The sequence below is a fragment of the Xiphias gladius genome, chromosome 2 (genome assembly GCF_016859285.1).
Source record: "Xiphias gladius isolate SHS-SW01 ecotype Sanya breed wild chromosome 2, ASM1685928v1, whole genome shotgun sequence".
Lineage (NCBI taxonomy): Eukaryota > Metazoa > Chordata > Actinopteri > Istiophoriformes > Xiphiidae > Xiphias > Xiphias gladius.
The window spans coordinates 9,103,301-9,130,272 of record NC_053401.1 but is presented as its reverse complement, the minus strand read 5'-3'; the positions used below and the strand labels follow the sequence as shown (position 1 = coordinate 9,130,272).

Here is a 26,972-nt window from a genome sequence, read left to right as displayed (position 1 = left end):
TGCTACGATGAAAAAGTTTTTTCGATTGTGATATTTTTTTTCCATACAAAACATTACATAAAGTGTGAACATCGCATTGAAATATCACCTAGTTCTCATCATAACACCACACAACTAGAACTAGAATCTTTATTAACGTCTGTAAAATTGTGCACAACATGCTGGACATATGCAATGAAACGATGATAGAGATCCCTGTCCATCGAGATAAATGAAAAATATAATGTTAAAAATAATCTTAAATAAAGTGTGATTATTTGTATTATTTGTATTCACCTTTTTTGAATTATTTTTATGACAAAAATAGTCCTATAGATACAGACCTATTATTGTGCCATGTTTACATTTTGCTTTAGATTGCTGAGTAAAACCCAGACCCCCTCAAATTTGGAACATAGGTTACTTTTTTTAAAATTGGGGCTATTTTCTAATCCCCATATTAATGTAGTTACACCAAACGTTTCACATTTGTGACTGCTGAAGGCACAGTGAACACGCACCGCTGTTCAAACCACAACTCCCAGAATTCCCGTCGTGTCACCTCGCGCCTCTGTCTTCCTGTTTGGCTGCCGCAGCTGGAAAAATGGCAGCTGACACAGGGAGATACAGGAGTGCTGTAAGCAAAAACAAAGACCCTTCTGGTCTTCTCATCTCTGTCATAAGGTGAGGTTTGTCGCATTCTTTAGATAAAGTTGAAAGCGCTGGCAAGGTGTCGGGCAGCCCTTAAACTGTGCTCGTATTTGGACTCAGAGACGGATTGACAGCTAGCTTTTATGCTAAGTTAGCTATGTTAGCTACATCCTTCCTGTATTGTAAATTACATGAAAGACATTTAAGCATACACATTTATTATTTTTATTTCCGATATTATATGTCCGTAAATGGTTTTATTTCCTCCTGAAGCAGAAGAAAAAGGTCTAATCTGTTTTGGTCTCGGTTTTTCGTCTTTCACAATTTGAAGTTCACTGATTATTTGTTAAACGGCACTGTTTTCCTGAAAAAATAAAATGAAATACTGTAAAAATATTAGAAAGTAACAACTTGGCGATGCGTTTGCCCGGTACAGTAAAGTTATTTTTTTGGTTCCGATACACTCAACGACCAACCTTAAGGATTTTGGAGATGTTTCTTAGCAGCAGTTGCTAAGTGTTGTGAAACGACTTTGTTTTTCTTTTATAAGTTTGACTAAAGTTTGTTTTTGTCGGAACACTGTGGCTTACATCTGCACACGGATCTATTCCTCACTGAAAAAAAAAAAAAAGATGAATTATCTACTGAAGGCACACACTTAAACCACTGTGACTCCTGTAATCAAAGACAGTGATCCTAACGGTTTTGATAGCTGAAATGAACTGCCTCCAAGCCTTACTTTCTCTTTTGGAGAGAGGAGGAAAATGTATATGAAAATGTGAAAAGGAAGGAAACAAGACTTCACAGTTACAGGGTTTCCAAATCCATGAACCCATGTAAGTACTCCAGTGGTTCCTCAGTATGTAATACAAGAAATTATTTTATTTACATATTGTAAATAAATTTTTAACAAGGAGGATCAAATGAGCATCAACTGCCAAATATGTAAAAAGATGCTTTATATGATAACACCACTACTTATGCTGCCGTTAGATCCATTTGTTACAGCATGAATGTACCCATTCATGTTGCAATGCTGCCTATACTCTCTGCATCCAAAGTCTTGTAATGTTCCTATCATACCCGTGCTTTCCCTCTTCTACCTTACACTGCTGCCAAGTGCTTTATGTAAAGTTCTACTTAGCTCAAACTCCGCTTGTAATTGCCATTTCCTGAGGGTCTCGTCTCTCCGCTCTGATGAGATAACATTGATGCTTCATTCAGGTATATGATCTGAATTTAGTTTTTGGAATGAATCCTACTTCCCTCTCCTTCATCCCCTGATGCAGGACTCTGTCCAGCAGTGATGATGTGCAGGACAGGGAGACGGAGAAGGGTCGTCTCGAGGAGGCCTTTGAGACATGTGACAGGGATTTAGATGAGCTGATCGTTCAGCATTATGCTGAACTCACTACTGCCATCAGGACCTACCAGAGCATCACAGAGCGCATCACAAGCTCCCGCAACAAGATTAAACAGGTAGGAAGCAGAGACATGTATTCAAATATGGACACTTGATGAAATGAAACTGAAGATTTGTGAAAACTGTTACCAGAGTTCATGCCTATATTGTTTCAGATATGTAATAAAACACAAAACAGAGAAGCTTTCATTCATTCATTTTCATTTGTCAGTTCATTTATTTAAAGGGTATGTTATCGGAATTTTTAGGGTTTTTTTTTTTTAATTCTCCAGGACTGAAAGACTGACCTAATTAAAAAAAATCCTGTTCCCCCAAGCCCCCTCTACATAATTTTCTCTATCACACTAAATAAAATTATTGAAAATGCAGAGGTGAGCCCCTCGGCCCCCTTCATCAGTAAGCCAGTACAGATTTGGCAAAAAAAAAACCATCCAGTTCCTCAGTGCTTTTTCTCAGCAGGTTATAGGATGAAATTTGTTACAGGATGTAACAAATTTGACTTTTCACCATTCCATGGTGCTTATTCATAGCAGACATTTTGACTTGTCATAGTAGGAAAAGCACAGGTGTTACTAATAACATTAACAATGACACATGTCTATTCAAGTGTCCCAGTAAGCTGTGACAGTAAACCGGCTGGCACGGTACCTGGACCTTGAAAGCAAAGCAGCTAAGTGGAATTCGGTCATGATAAATTTACAGTGATTTTGTTTATCCTGGTGTGATTTCTCAAAATGTCTTCTGTGAAAAATTTGTGTAAAAATCTCCCGGCATAGATCTGCCGAACTTCAACTTGAGTTTTAATCACCTAGTGAAAACACCTGTGTGGGTGTGCGAGGCCTTTAATGTAATTGCCAGTTGTTTCAACACATTATGTACTAAAGCACAAAAATAACAAGAAGATTGTCTCCCACACCAGTGTTTTCTAAAGGTTTAAAGGGCTTTGATAACTTATATCCTATTCCTTTTTATATTCCCCCTGCATTTGACAGGTATTTTGTATTAATATTGTTTGTTTTTTGTTGTCAACTATATTGAAATTTAGTTTTTTTTGATGAAAGTGAACCCAGAAAAAGAAGGGTCAACTTTAAGGCTGTATACCGTGTCTGTCATGAATCTTACTTTTACAGCACTGGATTTCAGTAGCCTGGCAAGGGCACCCTTCTATTTCCTCATCATCTGATATTAAACTGTTAGCTTATGAGATTAAACTTTACACGTTATTGACACTATTAAGAAGTCTGCTTGCTTTAAGTAGTCACACTAAGAATTAAAAGATTATTCAAAACGTATTTTAGAACTGTTAAGATGTGTTTATCATCACTTTTCCAAGAATAGGTTTTCCTGAAATAAGTGTTTCAAGTCAACAGCTAGTGCAGTCAAAATTACTTAACAGAACTAGCTATATTTTAAGTAACCTTTGATCTTTAAATAGACATTTAGGACTTGAGCAGTCAGGAGTAAAAACTGACTTAGACTTACTTACTCACAACAGTTTGATCCACACTTCCAAAATGCTTTCTTTCATAGGTACTTCCATTAGTAAAATGTGCCTAGTGGCCAAGCTTGGTGTTGTGTCTCACTCTTATGATTATGATTTCAACTCGCTCTGTCTGGCAGGTAAAGGAGAACCTCCTGTCTTGTAAGATGCTTCTTCACTGCAAAAGGGATGAGCTGAGGAAGCTGTGGATCGAAGGCATCGAGCACAAGCATGTCCTTCAGCTGCTGGATGAAATTGAGAGCATCAAGCAGGTGCCTCAACGTCTGGAGGCCTATATGGCAAGCAAGCACTACCTTCATGCCACAGATATGCTGGTGAGTAGACTGATGGTCAGAGACAGAGAGTGAGGAAAAAAATAGATTGCATGATAGATTTCATCTCCCGAATATGTTGTGTTCTGTTTGGTTTGATGATATGTGAGGTAAAGAAAGTGAGAAATGGAAAAAGGAACAGACTGTTGTTTTGTTGCTGAAGTCGTGGGAAAACCTATTGACATATTGTGTGTGAATGCATACTGATAAGGGGCTTTCGAGACCCATTGTGTGCACGGTACGCACACATAAACACTGCTTATGAAGTGTTGTTGCTAAGATTGATTTCCTGAAGCCTCGCATCCTTTTAAAGAATCCCTTTCTAGCCTTGAACAATCCAGTGGGTGCAAGTCATTTACTTCAAGCGAACATCATCTAAGTGCAGTGAGGGCACTCAAGGTGTGTATGTATGCGTGTACTCTTGTTCTTTTGATATATGTTTTCCAGTGTGCTCAGCATGGTAACTGGAGAATGCATTGAGGACTAAACGACCAGGCTCTGTGATCTCTTTGTTCCTTTCCTCTCTTTCCCTTTCCTCTCTCCTTACTCTGTCACTCCCACACATCTTCCTTCAGACTTTGGTAATAATTAGTTTGCTAGAATCAGGTTATCTGAGGAGGAGGAAAAAAGAGGGATGATGGTGTGCCCAAAGGACCATGAAAAATCCTCTTTGTGGGGGTGGAAAGAACTGGAACTTCATTCAACCTGTGCTCAGTCAGTTCAGTGTGTTTTGAAAGGTTGTGGAAAGTTCAAAGTCAATTGGACGCTTCACCTCTGTCTTGCAAACTTCAAATGCGCTTTAATTGATCAGGTTGCTGCATTCGCTTTGGTATGTAAAAAGCAGACTTTAAAGCACATTTTATGTGTCTTTACCTATCAAAATGCTGTTGGATGCATTCGTTCTACCTTTTGCTTTGGTGACATATTTATGCAGTTCATGAATAAATAATGTGTAGAGAGTCCACTTTAAATAACCAAAACTTCAGCCTAAGTAGAGGTTGATTATGATTATGTTTATAAAATGGCAAAATGACATCCTTGAAATAACATATTTGGTACATAAATGATTTTTAATACTTTTAAAATGAAGTAATAAACACGCTGTGTGGGCTAAAATAATTGCATGCATTGAATTGCAGGTCATGCATGCTGGACACCCAGAGGTCAAACAGTCATCTCAATGCTGATAAGAGAGGAGACTGAAAAGCTTTATTAGAAAATTTGGTTTTTTGTAAACTCACTAATTGTCATGTTAGTTTTTTTTTTTAAATAAAAATGACCTGCTTGTTTCCAGTGCATATCAACTTTTAAATGTGTAGGGAGTGTGTATTGATATTTGAGTTGGTTTGTCTTTCACAATTTGAAGCTCACTGATATTTCAAGTTGCACTTGAAACTGACCAAATGGAATAATATTACCCCCACTGACAGAAATTTTTGGGAAAAACATGAATACCAGACAGAATATGAGAATTAGATTTAGATGAAATTTAAAAAGATGTGCAGTGTTTCCTGCATTTCTTTGCTGATATATTGAATGCTCTCAGGACATTATTGTATGCTCTAACATAGTACAGCCTGTGTCACTTCTCAGAGTCCCTGATGTGTTTATTCCCATCATGCTGTCACTCATTATTACACTCATCTGTCAGATTAACATCTCGAAGGCTTTCACAAGACATCTTTCTTTCTTTCTTTCTTTCTTTCTTTCTTTCTTACAACAAAAGTTGTACTATTTTGTGCTTACAGACACGTGCAATATACTGTACATCTTATTATTTTTGCCTGGTACTGTAGCAGGAGTAGACTAACCAGGGATAAACTTCTTTGCCTCTCTGTCTCTCTCTCTCCTCCGCTGTCGCTTGCTCTCTATAACATTGTCTGCGCGTGTGTTTGTGTGAAGCTTATCTCAAAAGGTTGACAATTAGAATTCAGACTATGCTTTCTGTCTGCTGGTGAATGGCAGTCTAAAACCACATGGGGTTGGTTAAAAACAAGACTGGCTTCGGTTCAGAAAAAAACTCTTCTTCTCTCCCCTTTTCTCCTCTCCTCTCCTCCCCACTCCACTCCACTCCCCTGGTTCCTGTATTGACAAACTCTTCTCTTCTCTTCTCCTCTCTTCTCTTCTCTTTTCTTCTCTTCCCTTCTCTTCCTGTTTTCCTCTTTCCCCTCTTTCCCCCTTCTCTCCATTTCTCCCAAGCAAATTCACTAGAGGCTTCATATTCCTCATTACGCTGACAGGCCTGGCCCCTTAATGATGTTAACCAGCCTTCCTCTGTCATCCCAGCCCAATGGTAATGAGATATCCCCCCACACCCAGATTAAGCATTAAATGATTTATAGTCATAAAATCATAAACATATAATCATACACAGGCACATGTGAGAGGTGTGCGCGCGCACACACACACACACACACACACACACAGACACAGACAACACACAAAACCTTGAAGGCATGCTAAGTTTTTCTATTAAGCCAAAGTGGACTCATCATGTAGCCCATAAGCTCATCTTCTTACTAATGCGGCTTTCATTTGCATCAACACACACTTCCTGTTCCCCCCTTGCCTGCTCCGGTCGTGCAAATATTCCTCGCAATGCTATCATCTGGCCATTAGTGCCCCTGAAGTACACACAGAAAAGCATATAAATACATAAAAATACACACATACAGACTAGCACATTTTATTGAATGGCATGAAGACGTGATAATTGCAAACATACCAAATCCAGTGCTGCTCCTGATAATGAAAACTGAGAAAAGACGGAAGGAGGGAGGCAGACCAAGTGAATCTGGAGAAATAATGAGCGTGACTAAGGAGCGCATGAGGAGAATGGAGATCAATTTCTCGATTTTCAGATAAACATAAAGGGACCTTCATGTACAGGTGCCATTATGCGAGGAATCCTGAAGACTACCTAAACTATTAGGGGGGTATATAAGGCATTGGTTGATGTTTATGTGATCCGCTTTGTCTGAATAACTTTTGTTCTGGTTGAAGGGAAAAAAAAACTTGACCCGTTGGCCTTGTGTTTTACACTAGAAGTAGAAGGTGTAATTTAAAATGAAATGATCTTGAGCAGGACAGTTTGACTACCATGATAATCCTTTTCCATTTGATTAGTGTGGGGAGATATATCACAAACAATAGAGCACTAGCAATAGGCAAGTGGGATGAGCGATTTCATTTCCTGCTGAGATCCCACTCTCTCAATAGCCCCTGTGAAGTTGACAGTTAGACAGTATTTAATATGACCTTATAGAGGTCCACTACAGTGTTTTTGCTGTAGATGACTGGTTTATATTTGTTGTCTGGTGTTTTAAAGTAGTAGCAAAGAACACTAAATATTCCCCTCCTATTGTTACAAGTAGAGCAGTCATTTCTAGTATAAGTGGATGTTGGTTGTGTGATGATTTTTTTTGTTTTTACTGTAATTAAGGTTCTATGTAGAATTGCCACAAAATGAGTGACATGTAGATGCCTACCATACAAAGTATCCTTGTCATGTGGTGTGTCCCTCTGTTGACATGTATTTTTGGTGTCAGCTCTCCAGTGTAGGCAAAAAATGCCAGAAAAAAATATAGAAAAACAAAACAAAATTCCACTTTTTAAATTTTAAGCTGTCTAACAGGTATGCTGGTTGAAGAAGTGGTGAGACCAGACACTATGAAATTTGCAAACTACAGCTAAGGATAACTGGCGCTTGGCTGTGATGTTGTCATATGCAGGTGTCAGCCGTGGAGTCCTTGGAAGGCCCCTTGCTGCAGGTGGAAGGGCTTGGAGATCTCCGATTGGAGCTCCACAGCAAGAAGCTCAACATCCACCTTGTACTCATTGATGAGCTGCACCGACACCTCTACATCAAGTCCACAAGTCGCCTGGGACACAAGAACAAGGACAAAAATTCTGCTCGCCTTCCAGGGTAAGGGGTTGTTTCTTATATATCTTATATTATGTTGTTACCACTTAGGGGGTCCAGATGTCCTCCCATGAATAGAAATGTGAAAATAGTTCTTCAGTGTCATCAGGGGTTGCATGGTCTTGATTGTGCATGCTTCAGTATTTTTCACAGTAGCACAACTAGTAGTCAAAAACTGACTAAACAGTCTAAGTTTAAGGTACTGTAAGTAGGGGTTTCATTTCATTTCTTTTATAAAAATCCTAACTAGCTTCAGCATAGCTGTAGCTATTCTTTAATGGGTACACACATCAAACATAAAATACATTTTATTTCATTTTCTTACAGTGTTATCACTAATAAACTTTATAAAAGTGAGAAAGTTTGACAGAGATAGAGGAATTGAAGTTGGAAAAAAGACATAGCCTGTTTTAAAAATACATCTTTTAGTCAGTTTGTTTGGGTCCGAGGTATCAAAAGCCTTTATTGTTTGCCTATTATATGTTCAGCAGAAATATAGCCTTCAAAATGCTTTCTTCTTTGAAAAGTTTAAACTGTAGAGATGTACCTTCATTATAAGTTATTTCATTGCTGGGACAACTAAGTGCAACTTGGCAATTATTTACTTTATGGAAACCAAGCCAATTACTGACAAAAACAATTAGAGCTTGTATAACTTGTTACTCTACTTCTTTATGCTTGCACATTGTGGTCTGAAGTTCCAAAGAAACAGACAAAAAACACCCCACATCATTTGCTGTAAAGAGACAAACAGCATGCACTTAGTCATGATAGGTGCTACAGTAATAACATCAGACAAACCAAAATGCAAAAATCATATTTTGGTTTGGTTTTCTAGGTAACAAACCATTTTGTAATTGCAGGAGACAATGTCAGCTGCCATTTACTATCAGTAAATAAATAAAATGGCAGAATTCCACATACATGATTTCTGTGTGACACCAGTGATGCTTCAAATGACGAAATAGGTTTTGCAGCCACTAGGAGAATAACTTTAACTATGCCTCTTTGACCCATGGGCCAGTTTCTTAGTTTCATGAAGCGGGTGTATAACGTATTGGGCATAATGCGACACAATGGCTTCAAAGACACTGTTGATGCTCCTGTTTTCTGTGTAAGACATTCAGTTTAAGTGTTGTTTGGACTTTTACACGTGTGTATGTGTGTCTCTGTGTGGGTGCGGTAATTATGGTGGCAGTGGGTTGGTGAGGTACAGTGATTTATTACTGAGGGTCAGCCAGTGACAGGTCCTGGCCTCCCTGTATCGGGTTGCCTCTAACAACAAGCCAGCCTCCATACAGCCCACTCACTTAGCAGGCACACTGCGTTTATACCGCCCAACTTAAAGGACCTGGATTGCTTCCACCTCCGGCTTAAGGCTTGATAAATGGCTCATTGGAAAGCAGCACCAATCCCACCCAGAGATGCAAGGCTTTCTGTTATAACAGTAGATTGTTTTTGTTAGGGAAGGGCAGGTTGGTGGGCGCGTTTCTGTTAGTGCATACTAAGCTTTTGCATGTGTATAAGAAGCTATTACTCCAGAATTTTGGAGTTACTTTCTATTGCAAATGCAATATTATGATTTATATGAGACAGAAATCATGATATGTAATAACATGACATATTTTATTTTTTTTAATCCCTGGATTTTATCCTCTTCACAGCTCCACTGCCAAAGACACATCTCCAATGCCTGTGTTGGATGTCAGCATCCTGTCCACCCCACGCAAGCTTTTGGATTCATCACAGTTCAGCACACCTGGATCCAGCAGTGGTACGGTCATTTGATCACATTAGATGTGGGTGTAAGAGGCAATAATGGACAAAAAATGGGTGGTGGCTTGGTAAAAAGAGGATGATAGTGAAGGAAAAGAGAAGCAAAAAGAAGTGGGAATATTAAGAGTGTGTTTGATGAAAAACAACAGGTAATATTATTTGCTTTCCATTAAAATGGCATACATTAGGAGAACTATAGAGAGAAACATATCAACAAAGTAGTGTTATTGGTCTCAATGGATAACAAAGTGTGTCGATTGCAATTGTCAATTTTATTTTCACTGTGCTGATATTCTTAGTGATAATGAAGTCATTACCATCACTCTGGCTTACACCCATTTGCATGTCATTATGGGTGTGTATTGCCTTCTCAAACACACACGCACACACAGACAGAACACACACACACACACACACACACACACACACACACACACACACACACACACACACACACACACACACACACACACACACACACACACAGTATAACTGAATAAAAACAAAAAATGGCTGATTCAAACTCTTGTACAAAGGACTAAACACATCACTGATGCCTCCTTGCACATAAACACGCAATTGCACACAGGCACACACCCACATTTCTTTCCTTACAGTATATGTCATAAAATCTTCAACTATGATCATAGTATACATTTCCCACACTAAAGTTATAATCATGTTGTGCCCCCTGTCTGTACCATTAGTCACCCAGTGTCTCGGCCATCACAGCAGGGGAGGAGCATTCATTACACTCAAACCGGTAACAGGCGCTTTTAACAGGGACTGATAATGCAGTATATAACTGTATTCGGGAATATATGAATTCTCTCTTGGTTGTAGGGGTGTAGAGTCAGCACTGCATTCCTTCCGGGCAGAGCACGGAGGAACACAAACAAGAGGATAATGAAAAAAGTTAATCCTGCAATAACTTGGTGTTCCCTTGGTGTTTCTGAGTTTTTATATTAAGCCTGGCACTTTTTTCACCACCCACTCTTGGCATTCTAAATTAGTGACTCACCGTGTGGTTTCTAGATCTGTGGATACCAGGCAATCATGCACCCTACTATACATACCATTCAGCATCCACAGGCATATTACGTTATTGCTGCTGCAGTCTTACTAGTGTGACAGTGACACATTTACAACATAAGGATGTGATTGGCTCCTGACAACATTTTTATGCCATCAGGTGGTTGTTTAATTAAACTGTTGTGGTTCTCTCTGTCGTTCTCTACTTCTTTCTCTTTCGCGTTTAGCTCTTCCCCCACTAAGTGCTTTTGTCAGCTACAGCTGTCATTTCAGTTATGTATCTTTTACTCCACCTCTTTTCATTTACTCAGCCCGGCACATCAGCATGTATTTGTGTCCCATGACCTCAAACACAAGAACACACACACATGTACGAATTACCACTAATGCACAATAAATATGCTTTCAGTTCACCCTCCCTGTAGGCCTGAATGTAAAAACTGAAGTTTTCCCTACATTATGCAAAGAAACCACTGGCAATTAGCTACAACAAGGCAATAAGTGCCAAAACACCGTAATTCTAACAACTGTGGTCACGACACAGCAGCCAGCTTCCATCAGTGGCCTAGCTTGCCATTTTGTCTAATAGCATTAGAGCACCTCATTTGTAGCTAGTAATTGTCATAATTATTACACAAACTACAGTTGGAATGGGGAAAAGAGGAAATACAACCAAAGTCCATTAACTTGCCATAAACATTAACTCTCTTAACGTGCTTTGATGGGGAATTGGGAGGCCCCATCTAATGGAAATTAGAGTGTCACTCCATGCTGCCACTCTCAATTTAGCCGCTAATGTGGCTAAGTCATATGGTGAGAGCATGAGGGGGAGGGTTAACAGGATAGGTGCAGGTGTGTGCGTTTAAAATAGAAAGATGTAGTATATTCATATTGTAAAACTAATTTTATTTGTTTTAGTGTGTTACATTCTTAAAAAGCTGAGGAGATTTGTATAATCTATATGTTCAGGGAACTGCTGAATAGTTAACAAACACTTTCAGAGTTCTCCGGAGTGTCGAATTAAAACAAAGTACTCATTTTATGTATGCCATATACTGTAAATTGTACCATAATAAGATACTCTAGATTTGAGATGTTTATTTGACGGGGTGACATGACATGTTTCATGACAGGCCTTTGCTTTTGTGTCTTAAGAGCGAGATGGCTCAAAACACCATAACATAGAAAACCAGTTGGTTTATAAATGGGAGTGAAAATAGAGGCAAAGCAGTGTAGGGGCTCTTTATTGTTTTCATTTGTCCAGTACTGAGTTAATTAGATTTGTGTGCTTGTAAAGAGTTTATAAGCACTTACACTAAAGCTAACCTATCTGTACGTGCATACCTTCTTTAGTGCGTGAGCTGCAGCAGGATGTGCGGGAGCTGAACCAAGCCGACCTCCCTGAGGTGGATCCGGAGGAGAACAGTGCTGAGTTCATGGGCATCCTCATCAAGGTACATACTGTACATGAAAATTAATGAATAGTAGAAACTGTTAATTGTAAATTTTAACACCTCAGTGATGCTACAACCACCTTTGTGTTATTTCAGTGTCTCTGCTATGTTTTTGCTTCAAGTAAAAATGTTCGCATTGTCCTTGTTCATCAGGCTCTGGCCAAGTTGAAGAAAATCCCAGAGACCATCAAAGCCATAATGGAGCGGCTGGAACCTGAACTGAAACAGATTGTCAAGAGGTCCACCACTCAGATAGCAGACCATGCTTACCAGAGGGGAGAAAACTTGGCCCAGGAGAGCCAGCCAAGGTAAAGTATGGAGATAGGGAGGATGAGGAAGGCACTATGTTAAAATATCATGGCCTCTTGAGAGTGAAGAGCGATCCCCTGAAGAGTGAGTTCCTACAGATCAGTAAAATAAATGGAGATTACTGGAGGTTAATAATAAATAGTAAATGAGGAGGGAAAGGGCGATACTGTAAATAGATAGCCATGAAGAGGGCGCAGTTCTATTGAAAGATGAAACCCATCTTTTTGAAATGATAATATTTGCCTGACAGAAGATAATAAGTGGCATTAGCAATGTTTCCAAAATGATCAATGTAAACAGCAGTATGCAGCTACTGTTGTTACCACCGATAAAAGACCTAAATAAAGCTGTCATTTATAATCCCTGCAGTATTATATCTATGCAAAAGAGTTTTATTAAAGCAACTTTCTTGTTTATTCTTCTGTAGCTGTAGTATTCCCATTAGAATCATTTTCCCAGTGTCATTATGGAAAAGGTGGCCATTCTCTCCAGTGGTTGTCAAAGTTGAGTGTATTAACTTAACGTTTCTTGACAGGACTTTATCAACCTTCCCTGTAGATTCTTACTAATACTTTACAGCTGTTTATAAATACTAACATGACTTGGATCAGTCGTCAGTCATTTTTGGTGTTACATGCAGTGGGTATTTTAGGTATATTAAGAGTTGACAGTGAAGGCAGTAGAGAGAATGTTTTGAATGCATTCCCAGGGTGTTCATAGTCAGACAGTCAACCAGGTATGAAACACAGTAAAGACTAGGACTGGAGATACACCTGCCTCAGACCATGAAAACAGATACTCTGCTGCTTTAAACCTAGACAAGTCATGGTTAAACACACCCATACATACACAAACAATTTCACACCTGCCATAGAGGACTGCTACATTTTAAAAGCAGTCACGTCAGCTCCTGCAGACATACACATACAGTGAGCAGACTTGGGAAGCACAGGTCTCAGTCCACTGATCCTGAACCATTTAAGAGGAATGTCTTGTTTTCTGTCAGGGATGTTCTCTCTGGCCTTGTCTGCTTTCCTGCTCCTGTTGCCTGCTGAATCTCATCTGACCTCAATATAATATGCCACCGTGTAGCTCATTCCCAGCTCTGCTCCTTACAGATTGTTTTAAGTTTGCCTGCGTGTGTGTACGTGTGTGAGCGCTAAACACAGTATTTGTGTGAGAGCATACAGAATTGCATTTGGGTGAACACTTAGAGGTTTGTGTGTGTGTTTGTATTTGGATACATACACACCTAGTTCTGCCTATGTTCACTTCAATTTAAAGTCGAGGCTTGTTGCTATGGAAACTCCAACCAATGTACCACTTGTAGGGAACAATGGTCTTGCATTATTGCACACTATATTTTATGGCACTGCAGACTTGCAGGCAAGACTTAAGCACTTTACAGCATGTTCTCATTCATGTCCTCTGTGATCAGCCACATTGAAAGTGCGTTTTCATTTCCAACTCCTCTCACTAGATCTTACTTTCATAAAGATACTCCATACAGGTTTCCACTCCATGCATCAAAGTTATTAGCATGCACCACTGATCTGTGAGTAGTTCAGTTTAATTTACATATAATCATGCTTGTTGAACTCATATTCCTTTTTCATTTGCATTACAAAACAGAGCCATATTTCCCTTTTCTTTGTTTTTGGTATATAGGAGATTCTGAATCTAATCTGAATCCCTCAGAAAGAGACCTGATTTAAAGTGAAGAAATGCTTGAATGACCAAAGAACATTAAAATAAAAGGCTAAGCATTTTAAATTCAATTTAAAAACAAGAGAACCTCATTGATCACAAGACTGATCGCTTGTCTCTTACGTACTGTTTTTTTCTGCCTGTTCAGTAGAGTGGTCACTGGAAAAGTCTGAGGAGCAAATTTGTGTGAATGTGTTTCTACTTTATGTCTATTTGTGTATGACAGCAGGATTGGACATTTAGTACGTCAACACGGTTCTTTAAACACTCCGTAGACAAGTATTTATGGTAGTTTATTTATCTGTGACTGACTACTAACACAGTATGCCAGACTGACTACTACAACTAATGTTAATCTAATGTGGGCACTATCATTGACCTCCAAAAATGAAAACACACACGCAGATGTACTGTCAGGTCCGTTAGCCAGGGACTGTATTTCCATGTGTGCGCTCCCTGCTGTCTGTCCTGACTGTTCATCAGCTGTATGTGTCAGCTTCGATCCTGAGGGGAAATGAGAAGTGAGGTCTCAAAGAACAGACGATATGGATTAGGATGGCCTCTGCTGGGAGATAATGAGAAGGACTGGGCTGTCTACCCTTTGTATGTGTGCGTCTGTCTATGGGGTGTGTGTGTGTGCGTGTGTGTGTGTGTGTGTGTGTGTGTGTGTGTGTGTGTGTGTGTGTGTGTGTGTGTGTGTGTGTGTGTGTGTATGTGTGTATGTGTGTGTGTGAGAGAGAGTTAGAGAGAAGTGAGGTGGGAGATGTGGTTGGAGTGCACTTACAGATTGAACTAAAGAGGAGGTGACAAGGTCAAGGTACAATAATGAGTATGGTCCAGACCTACTCTATATCAAAAGTGCCCTCAAATAACTTCTGGTATGATTTGGTGCTATATAAATAAAATTGACTGGACTTGACAAGGTCAGTGATGTAAATGTGTGTGTCCAACTCAGGCAGGTGTGCAGGTGTACGCTATCATATATTGTTTTTCCGTTTTCTGAAGGCCCATGTTCACCATGTATCCTTTTTCTTGTCAGCCCTTCATGTTTATACATGAGAGAGGGAGCGAGAGAGAGGTTCCCTCACTCCGTGGCATTTCACAGCTCCTCTCTTCGTCTCATGAAAATCTTCCATTCACTGAGTTATAGCTCATAGTGATTTGTGCCTGCTTTCCTCTCCATTAATAACATTTACTCGCTGCTACTGCCTGTGTAGTGACAGACAGCCGACCAAAATGCCCCCTAGTGAAACATCCATCTTGCTTCTAGATTATCCTTATACCTTCCCAGGAAACCTTGGCCACTTCCCAAAACTTTAAGCATTCTTTTTTTTATGCAGTATTTAAATTGGTGGTAATTTGTATTCGATTGGCATTAATGAGGCATGGGCTAAGGTGCGTATGAATATACATTAGGCATATTGTTTGTTTTTGGCAGTGACAGCTTTTCTGGTTTGGAGCCTACATTTTTATCCTGGTTAGTTGTATTTCAGGCCATTACAGCTGATGTTTTTTTGAGTTATTTAATAGTTAGGCGCCCTATTTGCCTCAAATTTTTTTCCTTAATTCATTCGGCAGCAAAGCTGATTAGGAAGGTGCAGGAAAAATTCAGTCAGATCAGAGGCTAACTGGATAAGGTACGGGTCCCAGGGAAGGGAACACTGACAAGAATTTGAGCATTGTCATTTTTACCAGATATATAACATTTGCACAGCTTTGCTGATATATTTTTTTTAACTTAAGCTGTAGTCATGTATAAAGTAAAAAAGGGTTACTCACTACTAGTCACTTACTACCAATTAAATAAAATCCCAATGAAATGCCAGAAGAGGGTACTAAAAAACCAGTGTTAAACAAACAGTGACACTGTATTTATATTAACTGTAATATCTACACTAGAAATAAAGTGGGCACTCATTGGCATGGGTGCACTGGGTACTCATTCAGACTCAACTAATGTAACCTGTGTTCCCTCTTTACTTTGAAAGCTTTGTCCTTGTGCAGAAAGCAGCTAAGGCAAGGTCTGTATGAAAGCATTAACGTAGATGAGGCAGCAGTGAGTTTCCAATCCACGGCGTAGCAGTCAGATCAAGTGGAAGGTCAGTTTGGTTCTGGCTGCGCTCTCTTCTTCAGCCAGAGCCACTTAGAACTAATGAGAGTAGCTGGTCATTTGAGTCCAAGTTGGGCACCTCACTACTTTAACAATCGCCAGCCCAAGTGCTGGGCCTTTACTGCAGGTAAAATATCTGTCAGTATCTGCTGAACTGCGATTGAAAAGAGGGAACTGCAGTACCTAATTGGTCATGTGAAATATACTCAGTAATGATTTTTGGATAGATCATCTGTTTGATATCCATTCTCTCAGTCATTTTCATTTTGACAGCTTTAGTTTTGCCTGTATTCTACTTTACCTCAAGTCATAAGTTTGATTTATGCATAGTAGTTTTACTTTTTAATTGATTATTCATCTTGACTATGTAGGTAAATACAGCGCAATAGGAATCATTTCTTCATTTGGAAGATTGTGTCTGTCCACACGCATATTCTTCACGTGACAGTGAAGAGGAAAGGGAAAATTTAAGGCCAAGCAGAAGCTGAGATAATCTCCTCACAGAGATAGAACAATATACTCTACTTCTGATACAACTGCAATGACTGTGTTATTATAAAATCAAGTTTTAATCAAGTAGGAAAAAAAAAGGGCATTTGGATTCTGCTTACCATGATACATTAGATTATCAAAGGCATCTGTATTTCTTAGCTGTCTTCATGGATAACATGAATTTGTAGGTAAGGCAAACCTGAAGGAGCACAGAAAGTGATTGTTACCTGTCAGAATACTCTTTTGCTTTCTATAGTCATTGTTGACGATACCAGAAAATCTGTTAACTGACGTGCCAGCTGGCGCTAGCAATATCACCACACACTAAGACTAATTTTCCTTTACTTCTAATATTCAAACAGAAGCTGAATTCCTCGGTGGCTCAAGTCCAGTTGATCTTTACTAATAAAAATGTTGAGTTAATGTAGAGCTGGCTGGGTTTCTTAGCTCCTGTATTAGAGTGTGTCAAAAAGTGAAAAAATATATCACATCCTTCTTTTATTTTTATTGAATATTACCATGACTAATTTCTCATAACTTTGCTTGAGCTCCCTCTTTTTCCCTCTCTCCTCCGTGTCTTTGCTACCCGCTTTCCTCCTCTCCGTCCAATATGTTTCTAATTTTCTGTCCCTTTCTGCTCTCTCTGGCTCCCTCTGCAGGCTGCTGCTAGAACTGCTGGAGCTTTTGTTTGATAAGTTCAAGGCAGTGGCTCAGGCTCACAGTGTGGTGCTGGCCCACCTGCAGCGGATCGCGGTGCAGTGCCCGGGCGGGGCCCACGAAGAGGGCATCAAGCTCTACGAGCAGGCGGACGTCTCTGCCAAAATCCAGACAGTGCTCCAGGTCAGTTTTGGACAACAGTGATAGACGAAATGTCCCTCGACCATTGATATACAGGATGTGCTCAGCGTATTTTAAGGTAGTCAGAGGTTTCTGGCAGATGTTTGACACTCACTTCTACGTATATGAAAAGGAGGGCACAAAAAACTAATATCCAATCCTTAGAGATAAAATAAAAATGAAGCTATAACCTATAAAGATTAAATGGGAATCAAATGATCTGTGTGGGAAACTGGATAACACAAAGCAGGGTTTGCCATGTCCTTCAGTCCAGTAGTTGAAAGTAAGTTATCCTTGTGTGAGCAAAAAACTTGTAAAATCTACAAATAAACCCTACTTTGATGTATGGTATTATTTTCCTCTTCTAGTGTCCATTATGTTTACCAATGCTACTTATAGTACAGAGCCATATTGTAGCACTGCACCTGGTAACAAGGTACTTTCAGAACTCAGGGTTGTTGTTTTGTCTTCCGCATACCCCCAGGCTTTTATTTTTTATTCACTGCCATGGAGATTTGTTCATCCTTGATTTATTTTCCACTCATTTCTTAAGGCACCTTCTCTTACAGTAAATTAATCAGCAGAGAAACTGGCAGGGATGTGATGGATGGCATTCAATCTGTCAGCAAGAAGTAGCAAAGGAAAAAGAGAGGGGAAGCTTGATTGCTTGGATTAATTTTGGGTTCTTTAATTGGCGTGTATTTATGCTGGGTTCTTGCTCCCTGCTCCTATTTGATTGGCGGAGGGGACGAGCAGCTGTTGAGCTGACCCATGGTGAATTTCGGAGGAAAATCTGTGGCAGTGGTAGCTCTCAAAGAAATTGGTGTGTGCGTGTGGGCGTCTGTCTGTCTCCCTGTGTGTGTTCATACCAAAGAAAACAGCATTCTCCCTGATGCTCCTTCACTGGGAGTTATGTAATTTAAATTAGTGACATTTTTCTGAAGCATGCCTCTTGTATAACTAAATTGTAACTTGTTTGAAAGCTTGATTCTGTTAAAGAGGCTTAGGTTCTTCTTCATCAAATGTATGACTTAGGTGTACAGTATATAAATATACAAGACACATAAGAACTTAACTTTTTAGGGCAAGAAAGTACAGCAGGAAACAAATTTTCTCACAGGGCTAACTTGATTGTTGCTATGGTAATTGATAGCAAGATCAGTAAGTAAATGTTTTTGTTGTTTGTTTTTTCTTCAGCACACACCAGTGTTTTTACAGATAATAAAAGTGTAAAAATACATAAAATGACAGAATGCTGTTGCCCAGTTAAATTGAAAGCATATCTATTTCTAGCTTCACGCACTACAGCTCATCTTCTTCCAATAACTTCAGTTTTTTTCAGCTGGCATGCTTGAATGCATAAATATAGGAGTGTTCAGGTGTATGTGTGCGTTTCCGAGGCCGTGAATGTGCGTAGGCATGTACTGTAACAGCTCTGCTGTACCAGTGCAGTTACAGAAGGCATATTAAGCCATTCCCCAGCATGCGACCCCTGCCAACACCCAGTTGCCAGGGACTCCACTCTCCCCTGTCTCTGCGATATGAGATAATGTAATCTCTTGATTAGAATACTCATTACATGAAATGAGGTTTTCTTATTCACTCACTTGTGTTATTATTTCCTGACCGATTGTATCAATATGAAGGCCCCTCGTCCATCCCTCCTTCCCCCTTGCCATTTCTCTCATGTTTTGCTTGTTGGTTTGTTGTTGTCTCCCGCTCTCCATTTCCATTTCCCTTGCTCCTTCCTTCCTTCTTAAGCATCATTGCTACTACCTCTGTATTACAGTCTCTCCGTTTCACAATACCTTGTGCTTACTCCTCGTACTCCTTGTAATTTCCTTCTTAATCTCATTATCTTGCCTTCTTTTTCTCTCACAACTGCCACACTCCCTTTCACCCCCTTCATTTAGCCCACTCTGTTTTAGAGAGTCACATATCAGCAATGAGAGAATTTAAATTCCTACTGCTCCCACAGTGGGTCCGTTAAATATTATTATGTACTGAGGCGGTTCTTATCTCACATCTTAAGACCCACAAAGGGGCAGGAACCTACTCAGGATTGGTCAGAATTTGGTTACAATCTTTGATAGTGTCTCATCCTGTTTCTCTCTTGAGTTTGCTTTTCTTCAGATCTACAATAACAACTGTAACTTTTTTTCCCCAAACAATAGTTTGCTATTGCCTGAAAAATATGCAATATAAAACTGATACTTCTAAAATAGGTATGAAGGCTTGAACAGAAGAATTCCCTTGGGCATCTTGTTGATTTAGTTTAGACAGAGCTTGTAGTTTCTTTGTAGCAATTGCGATGTGCCCAGGTAAGAAGTAATTTTATTGTCATTGAGACACCTGAGACTACTTCAGTCTACCTTTTTGCCACTTACTAGGAAGACTGTCTTTTAGTATCTTTTTTTCACCTTTACAGTTAAATCATTTGAATCCTTGCCTGTCGTACTTATTGCAGATCACAGATCTCATCTTTGACATACACAGAAATCTCTTGGTAGGTGTTATTTTTTTCACCCACTTTGAGAGGTGGAGAAACCAGGTTGACCTTTCCACATGACATACCAGCAGACAGATGCAAGAGCCGACAGAAACATGGGGTGCACCCAGTTACAAGGCCTCGGCTGAGAAAAGCCGTTCATCAATGTGTGACTGAGGCCCGATTGGCTTGGAATGGGAGTAGGTAAACAAGCTTTAAAAAGTCAGGATTCATGTATTGGTTCTAATCCCTGTTCAGAAATTCTGGAGATGCTCCTACTTGTTGTTTATTTCACTGGTTGATTCAGGCATTAAAGACTGAATGGTAATCAGTGGTATTGATGCTTGAAGGAGTGTTTTAATGCCGCTTCACAGTTTTTTCCAGTGGCTTTCTGCAGAATGTGTGTGAGTATATCTATTGATTAGTTACACCATGATCGAATTTACATTTCTAACTGTGCACCACCACATGCCTTCACTGCTCTCTATCTCTGACGGCTCTTTTTCCCTTTTCCATCTTCTTCTTCAAAGCACTCTGTTTTCTATAAGAGTAACTGGAATTTGGGTTTATCCGTAAATGTTTAATGTGCCTCTCTTTCCACTTCAGAAAATACAGTATAGCACTATCACACAATTAGGACAGCCTGTCAGCCTGGCACATTTAATGTGATGTCCTCTGAGTTAAAATGTTAGTCTAAACAACAACATGTGCCAAGTGAATCATCAACAAGATAGAAGTCACAATGCGTTATCAGGTAATTGGGTAACATAGTTCATAAAAGATCACAGTTTGTAAATCTCTCCATGCATTCTTCATTAAGATCGCCTAGCGGGAGTGTTATTTAATGTGGATTTGGTACACAGTGTCTGTGGCTACTGACGTCGATCACCCTTTGACCTTGTCGGCTGTTCGGTTTGAGGCGTAGGAGTTTGTTAATTAGCTTGCCATTTGCGCATTCTGCAAGGATTTGTGGTTGGGTGACTGCTTGCCATGTCCGTTGTCTGCCGCGAGTGTGTGACCAGAGTGCAAATCACACTTTCAATGAGTGGCTTCCTCTCTGCAGACAAGGAACTCTGAGCCTGCATTCAAAAATATGGATGGATGTTTACTATCTGCCTTCTGAAAGAACTGATGTCTAGATCATAGAAACCTGACCAGGGAACTTGAACTTCTGCATATTCTGCTGTAGCTAGAGATATAAAACTCTCTCTTTTTGACTGATTTTCCTGGGCTTTGGTGATGTAACAAATTGTTTCCATCCATTTCTAACAGAATCCTCTAATATTATTTTCCTATTTTTATGTGTGTCTGATCACATTCCTGCTCCCCTATCTTTTTTGATTCAGAAAAGAGCCTATATCTTAGTCTAAATCTGCTTCATAATTGAATCTTTTTATTTCTGTAGACTAACCAAGACAAAGGGGATGTTATGTGCCAAAGATATTTCAATATACAAGTTTCTTAAATATGCACCACCTTTTCTCAGCTCATCAGCAGAGGGAAAACGAGGCAAATTGAACTGCCAGAGAGTAGCCAGAAGACAATGATCTCTTTTAATTAGATATGAAGCACAGACATCACTACGTTGTTCTCATCCAACATTTTAATCAATGTGTCACATTTATTCTCCCCTCCAAAGTGCTGTTATATATATTATACATATTGCTGGAGCGCATTGAAGTCTGCCATCTTCATGGTGTTGCAAAGTCTCATCTCTCTCACAGACTTAATCAAACGCTGATGCCTGCTTTTGCATTAATTTCCTTGACTTGTTGATACATTTTATGACTCTGTGTTGCAAAAGAGGACACAATATTTTGTCCTGCGTTGTAAACGGTACTGTGGCTTCAACTTTAACTAAAAAGTTTCTCAGATGAGTTTCGTGCAGTTGTCCAACTTGGAAGATCATCAGCATGTATAGCTTTTGGGATAGATATATGTTGTAATACGACTGTACTAGTCAGGTGTTTTTTATGTGTACCACACATGTACAGTATTAAATCAGAGAATTCAGTGCTCCATTATGAACAGTACCCTCATAAACTCCTTGATACAAGGCAAATAAAGTAAACCCAAAGGGTTCAGATGTTACTAAATAATATGCTTAACTTTGTTTACTGTATAGCTAAAATGAAAAAAATGCAGTAGATAAAGACTACTAGGGCATGAGCACAGTCTCAGTAAGCAATAACACAGAGCCCCTCGATTGCAGACTGCTCAATCATAGTGTAGCATCAGCTAGCTCCGACCAGGGTCTGACACCTATATGGCTGTGCTCCATAGACACTCATGTAATCATTTCAGATTTTTGTTACTTTCAGGCTGGTTTTGTGGATTTCGAGCTAGTCATGGTTAAATGTTGTGCCTGGGGCACGTGTAACAGTGATACCGAACAAAGCAAGTCCGATCAGATGGGCGCGAAAACCTGTGGAGCTAACATTAGTAGAGTATAGCACATCCATCATTAACTAGAACTTCTATGCTACGCAAGCTACTGAAGGTATACTGATTGTATACACATGCTGTTTTTGCTATTTAATGACAGTGAATCTACCCGACTTTACAGGAACAGTGTTGCCCCTTAATTCATACTCTTCTGTCTCAACTGCCAGTTGATATGGTGGTTCACTTTTACATCAAGATCTGTAGGCTTTAGCTTCTATCTTTAACTTTTTAATGTGTTTTTGCTGTGGAGTTGGTTTGACTTCCCTGATATATCCCTCAAACACACACTGTAGAGCATTCTGTCTACTTCTCTCTGAAATTGCTTTTTTGTTTTTCAAAAAATTGTGTAATATTTCTTCAGGGAGTGCAGTTAGTGACAGTGTGGGTGCCTTGCTAGCTCCAACAGCTTGACAGACTAGCAGTTGCTAACAACAAAGAGGCGGGGTTCACACAACTTAAACCAATTCTGGTGAATTGTAATGTTGTCAGTGCTCTATATTTAGGTATATTGATATGTTTTGTCTTCTCTTTTGCTATTCAGTTATAATATACAGTAATCAATGTCCTTGCAACATATACACAGCTATTTTGACTCATAGAAATGAAAAATCATTTTTAGAGGATAGTATCAATTGAAACACCAGTCTGTCATTCCTCTTTCTTTTTATTTGAAACAATAAGTACACTTATAAATGTTGGGGATGCAGCAAGGACACAGAGGGAAATAAAATTGGTTTCAGTGAACACACAGGCACATCTTCCTTTCCTTCATAAACAAGATAGCCTTCAAAAGATTGACTTGATGCAGCCCACTTCAGGTGGGAACCCCCACTGGGAACCGGTAGTTCAGTGCTGCGGGAGTAGTTGTGGCTGACGCTGTGTCCAAATTGTGAAGGTTATTGAAGTTTCTGGAACACAGTCAATACAGGGTGTATACAGAAACCTTTCTTTGACGGCCAAGGACACTTTGGGCTTTAACTTCAAACTAGCAGTGAGGGATATCAGTCAATATGTTTTGTGACAAGACACGAGCCAGGGGATTTAGTGGGAAAATGAACGATTTCAATAAGCCTTGAGAAAGGAACAAAGAGTTGAGATTGTTCTCTCAGCTGCTTTTCAGATGACACAATAAGAAGGATGGGAAAAAGGAAAGGGAAAATTAAGTGACAGTTATTTCTGTAATTGTAGCAAATTGATTGCTCCTGAGTTTACCCACTGATAAGTGCTCACCTGCAAAGCTTTTAATGACACTTTCTTAATTGGTCTGATTTGTTTGTGTTAGGGTCCTAATGGACAGAGTGGAAGATGAGTATTCACTTTCTCCAAGCACAAAGGGTGACATCAGGACATTTCGTTTGGAAGAAATAAATGAGAGTGCTGGTAATGAATTACAAAGGCAGACTTCCATAAAGCTTTTCTTTACTTTTTAATAAAACTTCACACTCAGCCCAGTGGACTGATTTAAGTTTGGGGCAAGACCCAAGCCAGTCAACTGCAGAACGAGTTTGGTTCGTTGATAGAATAACATTGAATAGTTGTGGTGGAAATGATTCTTTGTCACGGGTGCCCTTGAGAAAGATTGTGTTTTGTGCCCACTCACACGCATAAACAGACAAACACGCACACACACTTGAGTTGATATGAACTCTTGAGCTTAGTCTTATTATCTGGTGTGAGGAGCCATTTGCCATGTCGTACATCTTTAGATAACACCCCTTTTTCCATTCATTGTTTCACAGATTCACTCATGAATATTGATTTTTAGTGAATTCAGGCAGTTCCTTTACTCCTCTTCTGTTTCTCAATCAACTCTCTGTAACCTTTGAGTGGAAGTCACAGTGGAAGTCCACACTAAGACAATGCCCTATCGTATTGAAGTGAAAAAATTTTAGATATGACCTTTCTTTTTCTCGAAACAAGCGAATTTGGCTTCCAATGCAGTAAGTGATTTTAAAATAAGTCTGGATTTCCAACTATCAGAATTCTTAAAACAAGATTTCTTGATAACAAAACTTCACATTGGCTGTATAGAGCCTCGCTCAATCAGGTTTTGAAGCAACAATCTTCAAGTTGTGAGATGTATAACCATTGAGCCAACATGCCAACTGATGCTGTGTCTCTAGCTATGGCAATATCAATCAGTGTAACTATGATTTTGGTCCAAATTGAAATATCTCAACAACTATTGGATTGCCATGAAATTTGGTAGAGCCATTCATGGTCCGTAGAGGATGAATCTCAGTAACTCTGGTGATCCTCTGACTTTTTCTCTAGCGCCATCATCAAGTCAAAATTTTAAGTCTACCAATACTTGCAAAATTAATGAAATTCCCATCAGTATTCATTTTACTTTGTGTTTACTAATAATTAACAAATGTTAAAAAGTGCTAAAATTTTAAGTAACTCCATCATCTAATAATGAAGGAGTTACTAGAAAGTTAGTCCTTTCTCAGGAAGTGTCTCCTTCGTTTTGTCTGAAAAAAAGTGTCAAAGCATACTGGAGGTCCTATAGCAGATGTGTCCCTGGTATCCAGCTAAAGATTATCCCAAATAAGATGAAATTGCTTATTAATACAAAGCAAGTTATATTTACTTGAATTAAGTCAAACAGCCTTGCTTAGTCAGCACTAAATCATCCAATTAATACTCCAAACAAGATTTTAAATATAAATAGAAAATCAATTACCTTACGTAAACTTGCACGTAAACTTTGCAAAAAAAACTTTGTGTTTTTGCAGTGCATTGAACTCATGAAGAATGGAGATATTGTTTTGGCTAACTTATCAAGATCCATATACGCTGAAGAAGTTGCTAAGATGATGCTTTGATGTTTAAATGCCAGACTTTCAACCTGAACTGTTCAAACAGAATAGATGCCGGTAAGTGGTAAGAGACATGAGTTTGTTTCCATCTGGTGCTAGGTTCTGCCAATTTCAAAGCCGTTGAGAGGGGGAGAGAGTGTGTTAACATTATATTTGCCTAATTTCCATGAAATCCCATTTCTCATCCACTGATAGCAGAGCCAGTTTCATCAGATGTTATGAATGCGCCAAGATTTTACTAAATTAGAAATGGCTCTCATTCTGAACTGATACAACTAATATTGTAGACACTGAATTTGTTTATTTTGGTCACTTGTGGATCTGTGTATTTTTGCATCATTGTGATGCTCTTGGTGCGGTCACTGGGGCAGTTCTTTATTTTCCTAAGCTGGCCTTGAGAGAGGGACAGCTTCTACTCACCATCACTTCTCTGTCCTTCACTCTGTCCCATTTTATTTTTTGGTCACTCTTTTTTTGCAACATAATTCTTTCGGTCCTTTTGCCTTTTTTGTAATCCAAAATACCAATTCCTGATATCTGTTGCCTTTATTTTTGGAATTTCTTTGTCACTCTTTAATTGTGCCTCACTGATGAACCTGTTCGGTCATACACAGGTGACAGTAATAGGAACTCTGCCTCTTTTTTGCTAATAGTGATTTTAAGATTTAACATGCCTGACATGATGGGTAAGAGGGAGGACGGAGGAAGGAAGACAAGATTCTCTTGTTCATTGTATGGAGACAAGTATAGCACTTTGAGGTCATATTGTTGGTTGTGGAAAGTTGCTGCTCTCTGATTAATGATTAGCTGACTAGCACAATCTTTCATAGATTTTTTTTTTTTTTTTTTTTACTTTTTATCAAACAAAATTAATATTTCAGATTATTTTACATTTATCAAATGTATTCATTTTGGAACAAAGTCTGTACAAGATTGTGTCAGTTGAAATGCAGTTACAGCACATTATTACAGAACATTATTGTATTTGTTTTACTATTAGGAGACAAAAGTATTTCCATCCGTAAAGTTTTTCATGTCGCATCACTTCGTACAGTAGGTAAGTAGCAATGTGATAGATTAGTGTGGGTGTCATCCTCAACCTCAAACAAAGAATTAAATAGGTATTGTAGCTTTGCATGCACAATTTCCTGCTATCTCTGGAACATTCAGTGCAAGGCAGCTAGGTTGTGCCTTGTTTGTGTCGAGCAGATGCTAGGGAGTTTAGTGTGGGTGAGATATATAAGATTGAGATATATTTATTCAGTGTCATCCTATCTGCTTGTAACAAGAAAAAAAAAAACAAAGAAAAAAATAATTTGCAGTAGTTTGGCTTTTCAACAAAGAAACTTTGTCAGGACCAATGTAGCACTTCTTATGAAATAAGTTTTGCAATGGATAAAGAAATAATTGGTAAAATGTGAGGTGACATTGGCAAAAGCTTTACTTTCTTGACTTACTAGCTGTGTAAGGTGGTTTGCTGCTGCTTGGAGGCAGATGGGTGAGTCCTGTCTACAGAAGGCTTGTGGCCTCACCAACATTAGTAGGACGCCCCTTAAATAGAGGTAGGTAAACCAACCATCTTTTTTAACTTCAATTGGAGGTGTTAAATCAGCAACAACTGGTTATTTAACTTGGTCTGTTGTATTTTCTCTTTGTCCTTCTCACTTTTCCCTCCTTTCTCTCTTTCCATGCCCATTTTCTCTTTAACATTCT

General features: G+C 39.1%; 1 protein-coding gene across 9 annotated transcripts in view; it reads left to right on the top strand.

Annotated features, from left to right (window-relative positions):
• The first annotated feature begins 513 nt into the window (after nt 1-513).
• The window catches only part of exoc4 (exocyst complex component 4), a 117,937-nt gene continuing 91,478 nt past the window's right edge, over nt 514-26,972 (top strand). For 8 of the 9 annotated variants that reach the window (XM_040146317.1, XM_040146294.1, XM_040146299.1 and 5 more), the window contains exons 1-8: nt 514-663; nt 1,920-2,109; nt 3,674-3,868; nt 7,597-7,790; nt 9,452-9,561; nt 11,949-12,049; nt 12,203-12,357; nt 17,327-17,507. In XM_040146317.1, the coding sequence (XP_040002251.1) occupies nt 584-663; nt 1,920-2,109; nt 3,674-3,868; nt 7,597-7,790; nt 9,452-9,561; nt 11,949-12,049; nt 12,203-12,357; nt 17,327-17,507 (1,206 nt within the window). In that variant the 5' untranslated portion in view covers nt 514-583. Of the gene's footprint in view, nt 664-1,919; nt 2,110-2,689; nt 2,806-3,673; nt 3,869-7,596; nt 7,791-9,451; nt 9,562-11,948; nt 12,050-12,202; nt 12,358-17,326; nt 17,508-26,972 lie in introns of those variants that run through there. The other variant, XM_040146326.1, reaches the window with a different exon arrangement.